This window comes from Apteryx rowi, unplaced genomic scaffold (assembly GCF_003343035.1).
Source record: "Apteryx rowi isolate R43461 unplaced genomic scaffold, aptRow1 scaffold_445, whole genome shotgun sequence".
NCBI classification, from domain to species: domain Eukaryota; kingdom Metazoa; phylum Chordata; class Aves; order Apterygiformes; family Apterygidae; genus Apteryx; species Apteryx rowi.
In genome coordinates this window covers 670783-686094 of record NW_020450700.1, presented here as the reverse complement: position 1 = coordinate 686094, position 15312 = coordinate 670783, and the positions used below count along the sequence as shown (strand labels likewise).

General features: G+C 36.8%; 1 protein-coding gene across 24 annotated transcripts in view; it reads left to right on the top strand.

Annotated features, from left to right (window-relative positions):
• The window catches only part of CUNH12orf4 (chromosome unknown C12orf4 homolog), a 37665-nt gene that overhangs the window by 15362 nt on the left and 6991 nt on the right, over window positions 1–15312 (top strand). For 8 of the 24 annotated variants that reach the window (XM_026076994.1, XM_026076982.1, XM_026076975.1 and 5 more), the window contains 5 exons: window positions 191–393; window positions 1226–1304; window positions 5431–5488; window positions 6683–6750; window positions 7805–8261. In XM_026076994.1, the coding sequence (XP_025932779.1) occupies window positions 191–393; window positions 1226–1304; window positions 5431–5488; window positions 6683–6750; window positions 7805–7842 (446 nt within the window). In that variant the 3' untranslated portion in view covers window positions 7843–8261. Of the gene's footprint in view, window positions 1–190; window positions 398–1225; window positions 1305–5430; window positions 5489–6682; window positions 6751–7756; window positions 8262–8546; window positions 9314–9338; window positions 11455–15312 lie in introns of those variants that run through there. The other 16 variants (XM_026076978.1, XM_026076977.1, XM_026076976.1 and 13 more) reach the window with 14 other exon arrangements.

The following is a 15312-nucleotide window of genomic DNA, read 5'->3' as shown; positions in this document are numbered from 1 at the left end:
CATTGTGTAGTTGTATTTGCCTTTTGTCTAACTAGATAAGAGAACGGTACACACCAGAGAATTATAGTCTACTTGCAATGACTGGAAGTCTTAATACTTACTGACTCTATTCTTATGTTGCATAACAATTGTATTTTGATATAGATCACTACCATGATATCTTGCCTTCTTGGTTTATATTATTCTGTAGGAGAATTCTACATCACCCGCCATTCAAATCTTTCTGAAATTCATGTTGCTTTTCATCTCTGTGTGGATGATAATGTAAGATCTGGTAACGTAACTGCTCGGGATCCTGCAATCATGGGACTCAGAAATATTCTCAAAGTTTGTTGCACGCACGACATTACTACAATTAGTATTCCTCTCCTACTGGTACACGATATGTCAGAAGTAAGTAAGTAAATAATCAGTTTCTTTATTTTCTAAGTTGCAAAAACAAAGTTTATATTTATGAAGGGTATGTTTCAAGCTGCTGTAAGCCAAATGGGGCAGTCAGATGTTCCTGCTGCATCATTGTACTGTCACTAGTATCTGTGTGGTGAGCTGGATTAAGGAATTAAACCTGTTAAAGAAAACGTTTTAGCCAGCTGAACCTCTTCATTTTTATTCCCAACCCTTATTCTGGGCGCTTCACTATCTTGATCCAGCTCACTGCACAGTTGCACAAATATTAGTGATGGCATGAAGGAGGTGATGGGAATACAGGGCAGAAGTTAAAAGATGAGCTTATTGGCAGCAGCCCTTGCTTAGAAACTATGGCTTTAGAGTCGCTGATACGATAGTGATGCCAGATCCTCAATTTTCACTGCTGCTAGCTAGAAAAAATAGATTAGAACTAAGTTTTCTGAGCAGCAGGACTAACAAAAGCTTGGCTTCTTACAGAGTTTGAGCCCTGTATCCACAAACACCGCTCTTTATCACCCCTGAGCCCACACTACCATAACCAAATTCCACCTTCGCCGTCACCTGCACTGTCTCCTTTTTCACTGCCTGTTCATTCATTTTAAATTTCTGTCTCTACTTTATGCCCCTCAAATATTGACTGGGCAAGAAGCAGCATATGCAGAGGCTCTCTGGAAGTACAAGTGTGCTTACTTATTGTGCTGAGCCCTTGTATTTTCTTCTTCAGTGGGACACTAATGTGCAGGACTCGTCTCTACCGAACTAACTTTTCACAGTCCGTAGCAATTTAATACCATTGATAATCTCTTTATTCTGTCAGATTTGGCTCAAAACCAAATTGGAAGAGAAGGAGCTGGGATGGGGCAGAGAACCAGCAGACATGTGCCTCACTTCCTTAGGTGACAAGTCTACAAACTTAATGAAATGAGAAAAATGTTATGTAATGCTGCCCTTAATGATACCCTTGCATGTGTTTAATTATAGTCTGTTTTTCAAATACCCCTTTGATTTTTTTCAATTGTAAATTTCAACACTGCCTTTTCTTTGTTGAAAATGCCTGACTTACGGAAACAAAAAGGCTCACCAGTGGACCACTTTTAGCAGGTGGAATAACTATGGTTTTTTATCTTCTTTTTTAAATAAAATTTCATCTGAACATAATGCAAAAATGGATCCCTTTTGCAAGATCAGGGTCCTTTATTAGGCAAGCAATGCAAAAGTTAGAAATTGCTAATAATGAAGATTCCAAAGAATATACTTCTATACTTAAATGGAAACTTTTAGCAACAGATGATACTATTTCAGACATGTAGTTTTAATCTCTAGTACCAACACCTTTCTTGGGCAAAAATGCAAGTAATCAACTTGCATGACAGCAGCCAGACTTATTCATGGGACCCAGTTATAGTGCTTCAGAAATTTATAGCCTCCCCCCACTCCCACCCTCTTAATCAAGTTGGCATGTGACTGTATTCATCCTTTTTGTCTTTAAACTTGTTAGTTTTAGCTTTCATTGAACACAAGTATTTTAAAATACAAATAAAGCCCAAGAAAAAGTCTTCACCATGCTTTAAGAGGGTGCTGTTGCTCAGACGTGTGAAACTGAAGAATTGTATACTTGTCTGGTGCTAGATTCTTAAAAGATCCTGGTAAAACAATTTACTTTTATATATAAATTTTTTTGTTTGGGTATTTGCAGAAGAAGCAGAAAGTGACCTTTGTGATAAGCATATGCTTAGTCAAAACTGTATTATGTGAATTACATTAGCAGCACTGCGTATTACAGTGTTTTGCAGCTGGCTGACCTCATTTGAAACACACATTATTTGTTATTATTATTGTGTGTATTATTATTTGTTGTTGAAGGAGAAGTGAATAATACCAAATTTCTGAAAGTTAATCTGAGCTTGGTGCCTTCAGCAGACCCAGTTTTGAGTCTGCATTTACCACCTACATAAAAACATTTTTGTAAAGTGGTTAACCAGGAGCGCAGCTGCAGAGATATTTGCATGCCTCATTGTGACAGGCGTTCATCATGAGCTTTCTTTGTTTTCCCAAAGGTTATCTTTTATAGATGGAAAAGTGGTGTTTATAAGTTCACAGTAGTAATGAGTTCATGAAATTCAGTGAAGCCATTACGTTTCAATAGTGTTGAGACTTCATATAAAGCTAATGATTCTTTTTTTCTGAGAAAAAAATGGGGCTTTTGCTTCCCTTAGTTTTTATGACTACAGAACAACAACAAAACCAAGACTTCTGTGTTCAAGCTGATCATTAAGTTTAAAGAAGGAAGGAAACTGGGTTTGAGATTTTAAAAAAGCAAAAAATGTACAAATTCAAATTCAGGCCAAATGAGTAACAACTTAAATTAAAGATTTTACTGTCTGATCTTTGTTCTGAATCATCTGTAAACTGAAGTGGGAAACAAAAGGGCTGTAATAGTATGGCATCACTAAAAATGCTGGCACCTTTCCATGGTAGTTTCTGCATAGGAGCCATTGCTGCCATCTGTATAGCAACATGGAGAAAAATGGAACTCCTCAAGGCTCCTAAGCAGCTGTCTCTGTGATCATAAGACAAAAATGTTTTGAAAAAAAAGTAGAAGTGAAAGGAGTATAAGCTGTGTAACAAGTATTTATGAATATGGTTAATGTTTGTATTTTTGAGAGGTTATTGATGGGTGTGTTATCCTTAAGTAATTCTCCCTGTACAATTTCCCACCTAGAAATAGATAGCTGCTAACACAGTATTTAAGATTTGCACGCCTTGCTAATTCTTAACTTACTAACTATTGAAACTTGTGGCATTTTGTCCCACAAGAAGTGCTCATGGGTTCAGTGTTTTTGTTACCCTAATTACGATGTGGTTCTGCAAAGACTTAAGGATGCACTTAGCTTTATAAAAGTGACAACCCTATGGAGTGAGTCTGTCACAAATTTAGAAAAATAAAAAAGGCATGCAGTACATCTTACTAGTTGGGGAACTTGGCCTCTTTTTTGATAAGCAGAAATGTTAACTTGACAGCAAATCATTGCATCCTGAAAAGGAGTTAAGTGAGATCTCCACTAATGAACAAAACCTAAAGATCCCAAGCCCATACTGTACTTGATAGAATGCCATTAACTAAAATGCATCATAAAAAGAGTATTTTCTTTCCTATCCCCAGTATTGTATTTAGAATTGATACTTACCTGATCCTTGATCTTTTCCACGACTGTTCTTTAGTTTACATGTAGAAAAAAATCTTGACAACATGCCAAAATCATGAGAATTTAGGTTTTAAAGATAAATTAGAAAGGAATCATTAATGCGTCATTTTCAGTTCTTGTGGCTTGTACTCAGTGGCCTACTGTGTTGAACCTGTTATTTCCCTGAGTGCCCACAATACTTAACATCTATGTTCCTCTGAAATGATCCAAGGAATAGTATCATATCCTGCTATTTCAATCAGTCCTTTTAAGGCTTATTTCCCTTTATTGATTACACAATGTGCTCCTAAGTTGACTTCAGGGCAACAGGACCTTTGTTTTTAGACACTGATTTTTAACCTAAGCCAAAGCAGTGATCCAAACTAACAGTAAACGCCTACCTTGAATGTGACAGAAAGCACGTGTAGGCAGATAAATTATAATGAAGACCTAGTATATCTTCCAGAAAGCTTAGAAATGAAAAAAAAAAAAAAAAAGTTGTTGTCCAGCATTGTTCTGTCTGATTCATGTGTTATATAACCTAAAAGCAGAACCGATTCATGCAATGATTTACATCATAAAAGAAGATTTTTTAGAAAAGATATTTCTAGTTTAGGAAAGATATTTTGGGGAGGGCAGGAGATACTTCCACCTAAGTAGAAACTATGGTTTTCAATAATTGTTTAATGCAGCCCTGCTGAGTATACTGATTTTATCAATCAGCATTCTTATCTAAGCTTCCCAAATACATATATATTTTTTTTAATCCTGAAATTAAGCTTTTTGAAGATGACAGCTTGCACACTGTTTGACAGATTCCACAACAAATGCTGGCTTTATTGAATGGAAAGTTATTTAAAGTGTAAATTTGAAAAGGTACATATAATGACAATTTTGTTTCCTCATGTATATTTCTGTATTCAGATTGGAAAGTGTTTATTTTATGATGTTTGAGAGTAGATCAGAACAAAGAGGTACTGTTTTCTTTCTGAGAAGTGTTTACAGTGGGAGTCTTTCTGTTTCTGCCTAAGAATATTCATCTTGGTATTTCTTAGTTTATAGACAAAGAATGCTTAATATACTGAAGCATTTAAACTGTTACTTTGATTATTTAGACCAGTGCCTATAGCTGTATCTTAGAATAACTTAAATCAATGTGGTTTCTCACAGTTCATATTGATATTTAACTGCAGATAATATTTCGCTGTCCAGTTATATCTGAAATTATCCCATGTATTTTGTTTGTTGCAACTCTTACACAAATGCATCTTTAGGAGAGAAGGGCTTCTACCAATTCCAGTATTAGAGAAGAAATTTTTGCTGTATGCCTACAGTTATACCAATAAACCTTAACCAGAATCATCAAGAATACTTAGTAATCATCAGTTACTGCCATTAAGATGTGTTCAGGAACTTTGTGGCAAACTGAAGCACGAGTCTGACAGTTATTAGTTGGATATTATATATTAAAATTTTCTGAAGCTCCTCAGAGGAGTTAAATAGACTCATTTCCAAAGATAATAATGGGATTGTCTGTCAATGATGTTTCTCTTTCAAAAATCTCAGCTTAAAAAATACATAGACTGTTCTGACACTGAGCTCTTGCAGCAGTAAGCAGGGACTGAGCTTTTGTGGTTACCTGTAAAGTATATGCCACCTGTCTAGCATAGTCTGGAAAACTGAATCCCTCTTCATCCCCTGTCAAGCTGCTTGAATAACTTGATGGGAACACATTGTCTTATAGCAACATTTTTTTTAATTAACCTGCTACTCTTTTTGGTTAGATCTAGGGATCTATGGCAATGGGGGTTTTATTCATTTATTTATTTATTTTTAGGAAATGACTATTCCATGGTGCTTGAAGAGGGCGGAGCTTGTGTTCAAGTGTGTCAAAGGTATGTTAGTGTGTCAGTGCTTGAGCTGTCTTTTGGCCTTATCTCAGACTGTACATTCCCCCCCCCCCCAAAGTATTTTTTATGTGAACTTACTGTTTGTTAAAACACACACTTATATCTTTGTAAGTATTAACTATTGTGTTATTATGGGACTGTTTTAAGCATCGGGAAATAATTTCAGACACTTAGAATAATGACTAAAAATGTTTTGAAAGTACCTTTGCAACTCATAAATATAGACAATGGAGGGGAAAAAAAAAAGCCCTTACTGCTGTTTTGAGCAATCTCCCAAGAAGGGCAGGATCTGGTGGTTCTGTACAGTATCCTTTTCAGTCTTTCATATTTGCATTGTCTCAAACAATGAGCAATCCCCACATTTTTTTCCAAGACTAGTGAATATGCTAATTCATCTCTTTGCTGGAGAGTCCTCGTGATTCAGCTTAATTTTTCTACCTCTACAAATTGTTTTATTACATATTGCATTCCTGTGTCCTGCACTTAAATACTCAAAACAGTATTTTATAGCATCTAAAATGTAAATAGTGTTATGCTCTTTCTACCAGCTATTCAGTAACTTCTTCCTGTCGCGATTCACAATAAAGTATCATCCATGTAGTCTCTTTCGTTAAACATGAAACATTTTTACAGATACCTTTTTGTCATTAGTGTGTTCCTATGGACCTTGTAGTTCATTGACTATAGTTAGGGAATGGTTAACATAAAAATGCCAAATCATCACATGAGCAATGAGTATTGTTGCTGCCAGATTTTCAGTATACATTTGGCAAAAGGATATTCAGACTTGCACTCACTCATGTGGATTCGATCAGATTAGAGCTAAAGGAGAGAGCTATTTCTCAATGAAAGCAAACTATTGAAAGAACTCATAAGAATCACATTCAGAGAAACCTCTGACTTCTGCTGGCCAGCGGACTGTTGTGCAGTAGGACTGGATATTCTGCTCCCACAAGGGTATACTGATTTTTTTTCTATAACTCCTCATTAGATTCTCCAATAAGATCATATTTCAGTCAGCAGATTGGCAAGTGTGATTTAAGTGTGATTAATTACATTGCTAGTTAAAAGGTGGTTAAAATCCCACTTGTATATGAAAACTCTATCACTGCTTGACAACAGTATAATTGGAAAAAAATTTATTTATGTAATGCATAATAAAAATGCTGGGGTTTTTAGGTTTCATGATGGAAATGGCCTCATGGGATGGAGGAATTTCTCGGACTGTACAATTCCTGGTACCGCAGGTAAGTTAAACCAAGTTCGTATCTAATCTAGGTGACTACCAAAACAAGAACTCGGATTTTGGCAGATCTAGGTTTGATTTCTTTGTTACACCATACTTTTTCTATATGAGCTTAAATTATCACTAAGGTTTTGGTCCCATACCTATAAAACAGGAATAAAAGAGTTTTAGATTTTTTGGATATCCTGAAGTGTCTTCTGAGGGTACCAAAAACTCAAATTGGGAAATTTACCTAATGGTGAATACATAACCTTTGAAAAAGATACTTTTTTGCTATTATTTTCTCCGAAGAGATAGGACTAAACTTGCATTACTTAATTTTAGGCTTTAACTGGTCATATTGTCTAGCATTATGGAAGGTTATAACACGCTGAGTTCAATCATGCTTCCACAAAATCATTAATGGCTTTAGAAGTTTCAAGTTAACTATAATTAAGATACTCAAATAATTGAATTCATGGTTATAGCTGATCTTCAGAAACAGAAAGTTTTCCTACAGTGACCAGTACTAAGTTTTGTTTATTTGTTCTGAAAGCAGTGCTGGAAGTTATGTAAAAATCAGAGTTATGTTAGGAAAGAAATAAGATGTATTTGTTGACAAAGTAGTAAACCACTGAGCAAGGAAAAAGCCAAGAATAAACTAAGTACTGAACTTGAATCTAATTCTGGAATTCAGAGAGCAGGAGTCATGTAGGTAACAACAAACAGCACTATCGTGCTTCTGCTAGACAAATAATCAATTACTGGAATGAGAAGTCTACTGGAAACAGATACTGCTGGTATATTTATGTGTATATCTGTGTATTTCTAGGTCAGTCTTTCTCTTTTGATTGAATTAAATATTATTATAACATGTATTTTGAAAACAATATTGTTGGCCTTCTGAAAAACAACAGTACTGCTAAAGGTCAAGAAACAAAGCTTAGAAAGATTTAGTTCTTCCAAACTACAGCAAAAAGCCAAAGATTACTGGTGTATTTTTACTCTTTTCCCCCCCCCCCCCCCAGACAATTTCTGAAGAAATGTTTTACCAGCTGAGTAATATGCTTCCCCAGATCTTCCGAGTGTCCTCTACATTGACTCTCACCTCTAAGCACTGAATTTTGTGCAGCAGTAAGGTGTATCCTGTTAAAAAAGGATGAGATTACTGAGATTCTGTAGTGGAATGTCTCTTTTCTGCAGATTGATGACCCTGAATTGGAATTTGTTGCAATTTCAAGAATAATATCATAATAAAAGATGTATGCTGTCTGTACTTGGATGTTAGCATTTTATTTTTGCCTTTTACATTCTGTTTCAGTGCAGTGTTAATGTTGAATTCCTCACCTTTTTTCTGAAAGACTTTGAATGTAATTAAATGTATTTAATCTACAGAAACATAAGTGATTGCCATAATTAAGTACTTGTAGTAGGAATAGGATCTTCTGTTAGTGGGGGTGCACCTTTGGGTTGCTGGGTTTTTAAAAGCATTTTCTGAATTTACCCAGTGGCATTAAAAAAAAAAAAAAAAAAGAAAAAAGAGAAGACTGTCGGGTGTCTCCTTAGAATGACTGTCAGGTGTCTCCTTAGAATGACTCCTTAGAATAACTTAGACATAATTTGTTGCAGTTGTCTTTCCAAGGTCACAGTGGCCAGCAAATAAAATGTATAATCCAGCCACTTTACCATTTAACTGTTACAAAATGAAAAATCCAATAACCTGCTGCATTTTGTATATCACTAAAAGTAAGCAATATGCTTGTGACAATGATTACAATTTTTAATTGCTCTTTCTTTCTCTCTTTTTGCTTTTCTTAGTATGTTATCTTTATGCTTTATTTTAAGATTTGACATTCACAAGTCTGTCCCATGAACAGCTCAATAGGGATGCTGTAAWGTTCTGAGCTCTGTACAGGTATATTTTGCTGCCTAATGTCCAAATGTTTTATGGCTGAGCAGTTCTGTCAGAAAACGCCAATATGTCTAGTCGAGATGCTTCTATAAAACATCTTGAGACAAACTTTAATCCAGTCAAAAAAAGAAAGAAAGCCAAAAAGTCCACAACCCTGGAGGGAGGAGGAGAAAGCAAATTTGCTTATCTCCTGACTTGTACAGTCAGTCTTTTTAAAGTCAGTTGTGGACCCAGGAGACTGGAAACAATCCTTCAACCTGGAGACCGACCACAGGAAGAATCCTGTCTGAAACTGGTGTTCTTAAGGTCCCCAGAACAGTCAGGCCTGCAGCCAAGCAGCTGACGTAGTGGAGGTCCCGAATGGATTTCTGCACTCCACAGTCCTGTTCTGTAGGAAGCCCTGGGATCCTGGCAGAGCAGGTTTCAAATCTGTAGTCTCTTTCTATGTATTGCCAAAATTTTGCACTTCAAACTGCAGATCTTGGAAGTTGACTTAAAATCAAATGATTTGCTGTCTTCCTTCAATGTGATTTTTTATTTAGTTTGATAAATGTGAAGAATGTAAATCTCTGTTCTGGGGAAACTGTAAAATTAATTCTTTAAAATTTTTATAGAGAATCAGAGTATTAATTGAGTTCATGATGTTTATAAAGGCCCTGTGTAATTAACAAAACTCTTTGTTTAATGTTTTTGTTGAGTCCTGCGTGCTGTACAGAAGCCATGTAAGTGACCCAGCGAACACCTATTGCTGAACTGTCAAATGCTATTTTTCTGTGCCAGCAACTTCTAAAGAAGAATCATGCAAGTAATGTGACCTAATTTGGTGTTCTAGAAAAGAAGAATGTAAATTCATCTAGAAGGAGCTGGATTAATCCTGTTAGAGCTCATTTTACAGATCTGGCCGTAAGCTGAAATCAAACTCTAGTCCCAGAAAAGCAAGTGCTCTAAGCACTATTCTGTTTATGCAAGATGCAGTAGCAGAAGTATTCCTTTTATAAGTTGTAGGACTTGTCTATGCTGTAAAACAGGTCTATGTGTTTATATACTTTGTACTACCCCCCCCACACACACACACACCTCACACTCCCCACCCCATCACTACATCTGCCAACAGGTAACCTGTGTCACACCAAAAATTCTTGAGTAGTCAGCTGGCTTATACTTGTAGGTTCTCTGCCAATAAAAATTATGCCCAAATTTTCCTGTTACTTTGACAAAACCCCAGGACATACTATTTAAGTTATTACTGCACATGTAAAACTGCAAGTAATTCTGAGAAAAGAATTTAGCTTTTGTTTTGTGTCCTACTGCCTTTGACTTTTGAAGATATGTGTTTTCAGTCCTCAGACAGTAGATTACATAGAAACATTTCAGCATAATTACCTATTGGTCTTTGATACAGGGATGAGGTTATGAAAAGTGAAATGCTAACAATATTTGGGAAAACTGTTAGTTCTGACTAAAATGCTACTGAAGCCTGGACATACTGTGTACTGGTCTGCCAGCCTGTATCTTTCTCAAAAAGGCACTTACCACTGCATCTATTATTCCGGCTTTTCCTATTCCCAAGAAAGTAGTGCTAACGGCAAATTTTTAACTGTTTTTTTGTTGCAGAAAGGCAAATAATATAGAGGTAGGATGATATAAACTGTCCTTTCTGTTTGATCTGCACCTGGCAGCTGTACAGAACAGGAGCATAAGGACTGCAATTTGTGGAATAAAGCCATGTGCGAAATCCTGTTTGGGTCATGAAAAGCTATTTGAGATTAAGAGGAAAATGACTCAGTAGAAAATCTCATGTCTATGTAGTGCAGTATTCCTTGGAAGGATGACAGTATCTAATACCTTAAAAATATTCTGTAAAATTGTCTATGTGGCTGGACTTGTACTGAATAATTGCTCTTGCCACTAAGAAAAGTGAGGAAGGAATGCCATTGTTTAGCTTTTTTGACCTGCTCGTGGTGGCTGATGTAACCTGCAGGTGTCCTTTACAGAACCTGAACTGAGGTTATTAAAAGAAAGTAATCAAAAATAATCTTGGTTTGTCAAGGACATACCTAACTGACCTTCAGATCATTGCCTTCAGTTACATGATCTGTGTTAGTTTGCTTAGATGATGACTGACAACAAACAGGAGGAGAAGAATGCAAATAGTTGAGAAACAGATCTGTGGACCTTGTTCTGACCAGACTACTTTTACCCTATCGAAATTCCAGAAATTTCGCTGTACACGTCACTGCTTGGGGAGAGAAGAACCCCATCTGAGATCTTTCCTTCTGAAATCATTCAGTCTGGATTACAGAACATAAGTTAATGAAGCACAGTTGGAAGATGTTATCTTACCACTTTCCCTGTTGTATGAGAGATGAGTGAAGCCAGCATAGAAGAGAATTAGGGAGAGAGAATTTAAACCAAAGGAGGAAATTATAAATAATATTGTCTTGAGTTCTAAACCAGTTCTGTTATTTGCGTGAACTTAAAGTTGTTCAGTTCATTTGATCTGTACCTTGTTTTTTCCCCTCATTAGAATGAAGTTTAATTCATACTTGTATAGTATTTTGACCATTGCCATAATTAATATTATTTCTTGTCTGTACTATAACCAAAAATGCAGTGCTATTCCCTAGTATTCAGACCAGGTCAGAAATGTAAAGAGATGTCTATCCTCTTCTTGTAACTTTGCATCATTTAGATATCAGGATGGGATGGAATGTAAAATTTGCACAAAAATAGATTTCTTACTTCATCTCTTATATTGGATGTGGTAGAATTCAGTAGCATGGGACCACAGAATTAGACGAACATATTATTATGCAAAAGTACAAGCAACCTATATTGGTTGCTTATATTATAACTTATAACTATATATAACTTATAACTTGCTTATAACCTATATTTACATTGGTCATGTAAATTCCAAGGGCTTGACTTTATGCTAAAATAGTGTTTAAACATTAAGCTCTAATTTTTCCACAGTATTCAGAAGCAAGTGGAACAAAGCAAACATATATCATGAGGAGCAGCACTCAGTGACAAGCCAAATCGGTCATCAGTAGCAACATAATGATGAGCTAAATACTCTGGTAGAAGTTGGTACACTTGAGAGAAAAAAGGGACTGCCTGCAGGAAAAGGATGATATTCTGTATGTGAAGAAGTCATCACAAAAGTATATGCTGCCTTGCTCGTGGCTGAAGCTACTTGTTAGAATTACTTTGAAAAGCTGGGCTAAACAGAAAACAAACAGGTCTAGCAATTACAGTTAGCATAGTCAAGCAGATGGCATGGGTTCATCTTTCATAAGCAGTGCTTCCCCTTGTGTTCTCCTGCTAGCAAATGAACCTTACTCCTTTGAACAGAACAAATGCAGCTTCAACAAGCAGAATGGGGGGAATACCCCTAGGTCAGTACAAGTCTATAGCTTGACAGAAAACGTGGGTTTGAATCCCCTCAGATAGAAAAGCAAATTGAACCTTGGTCTTCAATGTACTAAGCAATGCTCAGAGTGGTAGGCTTTTATGTTAAGTGGGACCCTTCATAAAGTGGCAGCTTTTTAGACTCTCAGAATGTCTACCAGGCTGAGCCTAGAGTATGTGCAGTGAAGAGCACCTAATTTAGGAGCTGAATGAGCTCGAACGTAGCCTTGCCTAGGTGCTTGTTATTTTCAAAATGGAGATGAATTTATGAATACTCAGAAGTATTTTTTTTACTCAGAAGCTTTTAAGTTCCTGGGAAAATTTACCTTCCAAGCTGCAGGACCAAGCATTTCCATAAATGGACAAAAACTAAGCATGCATGTTAGGCTTGCAGTTTCTGTTGTAGGCATGTATATTGCATCTTAATTCTAGTTTGAAATGCTGTTCTTTCTGTGCACATGGCCTAGGCTGCCCTAGCAATTTTAGGCTATAGAGGAACCCATAAGAAGCCTGTAAAGCTCTTTAAGATTAGTTCCTGGAGCTTAGTCCAGATTCTGGGAAAATAAAGGTGGTTCGTAGTTCTTTTTTTCCATTCCCATCTCAGTCAGAATAACCTGCAAAGGGAGAAAACCTGTGTTCACCCTTTATAATAAAGGCACTAAAAAATAAAACTAGTTGAAACTAGTCAATGTCAGAGGTGAAGTAAGTCTTGCAAGTTCTGCCTTGTTAAATAGGCTTCCCCCAAGAAGTGTATATGGACAAGGTGTTATCTCCAAAATCTCTTGCTTTGGAGAACCTACCAAGAGCATCATTATAGAGGACACTGTGTATGAAAGGAGTGGAAGAGCACAGCAGGAGTGACCCATCAGCTCAAGCAAGTGCATCAATGTACCTTGGGTAAGGAATAGGAAGTTTAGTCCAATTCCTGTGGCCCGTTGAATAAGCATGAGGAAGGTGGCTGGTGCCTGTGGAGGCGGACAGAATGTATGCTAATTTGGTATGCAGTCCCTGCCATTATGCACATGGGAATGCTGGGCAAGAGGATGATGTGCATAGGTGAGAGCAAGACACACAGCAATAGGCATCATACCTGAAGTGGCTTGGTTGAGTGGATGAGAAATGGAGGACATCCAGTATTCCTATCTAGTAAGGATATAAGAGGACAAAAAATAAGGAAAACAGGCTGGGTGGAAGAATGCAGTGTAAAGCAGCCCAGAGATAGTTTGCATCAGTGAATAGTCAGGGTTTTTTTTTGCTAAATTTAATATTGGCTTTCAACTAAGAAAAAAATCCACCACTTTGACAATCTCTAATATGGCTGTGACTGACAGAAGGAAGAGTGAAGGTACAAGGAGGTCATCTGGAACAGCAGGATGATTTAGATGGGGCCAAGGGGTATGACTGGGAAATAATAAATGGAATTTTGCACATCTTGAGATGTTCACTAAATGCTTAGTGGAATATAGTAGAACAGACTGAGAAGGCCGCAAAAAGTTTGCAGAGTTGGTAGATGATAGAGAGTGGGAAGTCAAGTGCATCTCATGGGGAGGATGAGATAACTTTAGAAAGGACATACATGTGTTCCTATGGGCACTTTCTCCACCACGAAACGAGCTCTTTTTTTGGAAAATGCACTGGAGACATAAGTACATGGTACATGCTTCTTGGTTCACCTAACAGTTTCTGTAATTTCAGAATAGACATGGAACAGTGCTTTCACCCAGTTTTACGCAAGGCTGAAGAGGAGGCTGAGAAATTATCTGCAGTGGGAATAATTATCAATACCTGTAGGGCAGATTAAGTCACAGAAGAAAAGGAAAAAGATTCTTTATAACAGGTATTTATAAATATGAAGTATCTGGTACCATTTCTAACATGGAGAAACAAAAGCTAACAGTGTTGAGTCATAAAAGAACTGAGAATGGACTAGCATGTAATATTGTACTATATCTGCATTTCTCAGAAGAGCTGTGGAAAATACTGGCATATTTCAGATAGCAGGTGCAGTTCACAATGTCTCCTAAATCTTCATTCCAGTCACTAGAAATAGAGCAAAAGACATTATTATAGAAAACAAACAATCTTTTGCAATCCAGAGCCTGAGAGATGTGATGTTAACTTTGACTATCTTCCTAGATACAGACTTTATTTAGCTGTCAGCTTTTGCTCTGAGTTTTGCTGATGTAAATTCAAAGTTACTAAAGTTCACAGACTTACTTCAAAATTACACAAATGTAACTGAGAGCAGAATTTGGCATTGTGTGCCCTTCCAAGAGTGCTAACTTTGAAGAGATACAGAGTAACACTGGCTAAATGACAACTGAAGGGGAATATGAAAACCATCTGTAAATATTTAATGGGTGCAAACATTAAAGACAAGGCTGGTTTGTGCAGACTGTTTCAAGAAGAGTTTTAACTGAACTAACAGGGATAAAACTTAGCAAAGGAAAATATGTAAAAATTAGAGGGGAAATATTTCTAATAACTTAGAAATCTATCTCACAATGTATAAAAATTTCTCTGAGAGTGATATCCATGGCATAATTTACAAAGCAACCTGAGGACACAGCCATCCCTTAACGTTATAAAGTACTCTTAAGCTGCCTTGGAGATGGCAAAATATAACTTCATGTCTGCCTTTCTGATTGCTCATTTGAGACTGAATGATTTCTCCCTCCTACTGTTCTACCTTTGGGTGATACATACATGAGCATCTGTATCCAGACAGACATAGTTTGTTCCCAATTGGCTTGATATATTTACTGCTTTTAAATCCACACCAAGGAACATACTGTGAAGAAAAACTACATTCCTGCAGGATATACTTTCTATGAGAGACAAAACCCTGTGGTAAGTAAACCTTTAGTTAATACAAATTAATTACAGTTTGGACAAGCGGTGTAGGAAACCATGGACTGCATGACATTGTCAGCTACTTCCCAGTGGCATCAGCTCATAACAGTGGTACATATCATCAGAGCATCTTTGAACCCTAGTAGCTTCAAGTGAGGTTCAAGTTCCTTGGCCACCATGCAGGAATGGACCCTGTACATACAAATTTAGGAGTGTCTTGAACTGAGATGATACCAGACTTGAAGCTGGTTTGGTTGTCTCCCAAATTTTAAGTGGTTTAAACTGAACCATAACAGCTCCTGCCCGGCATAAATTATAATCCTCAAAAATGCTCTGTGTTCACTCATTCAAATAATTTATAGTGACCATTTCAACTTTGTTCCAAAGAACACTTTCGAAGCTGGG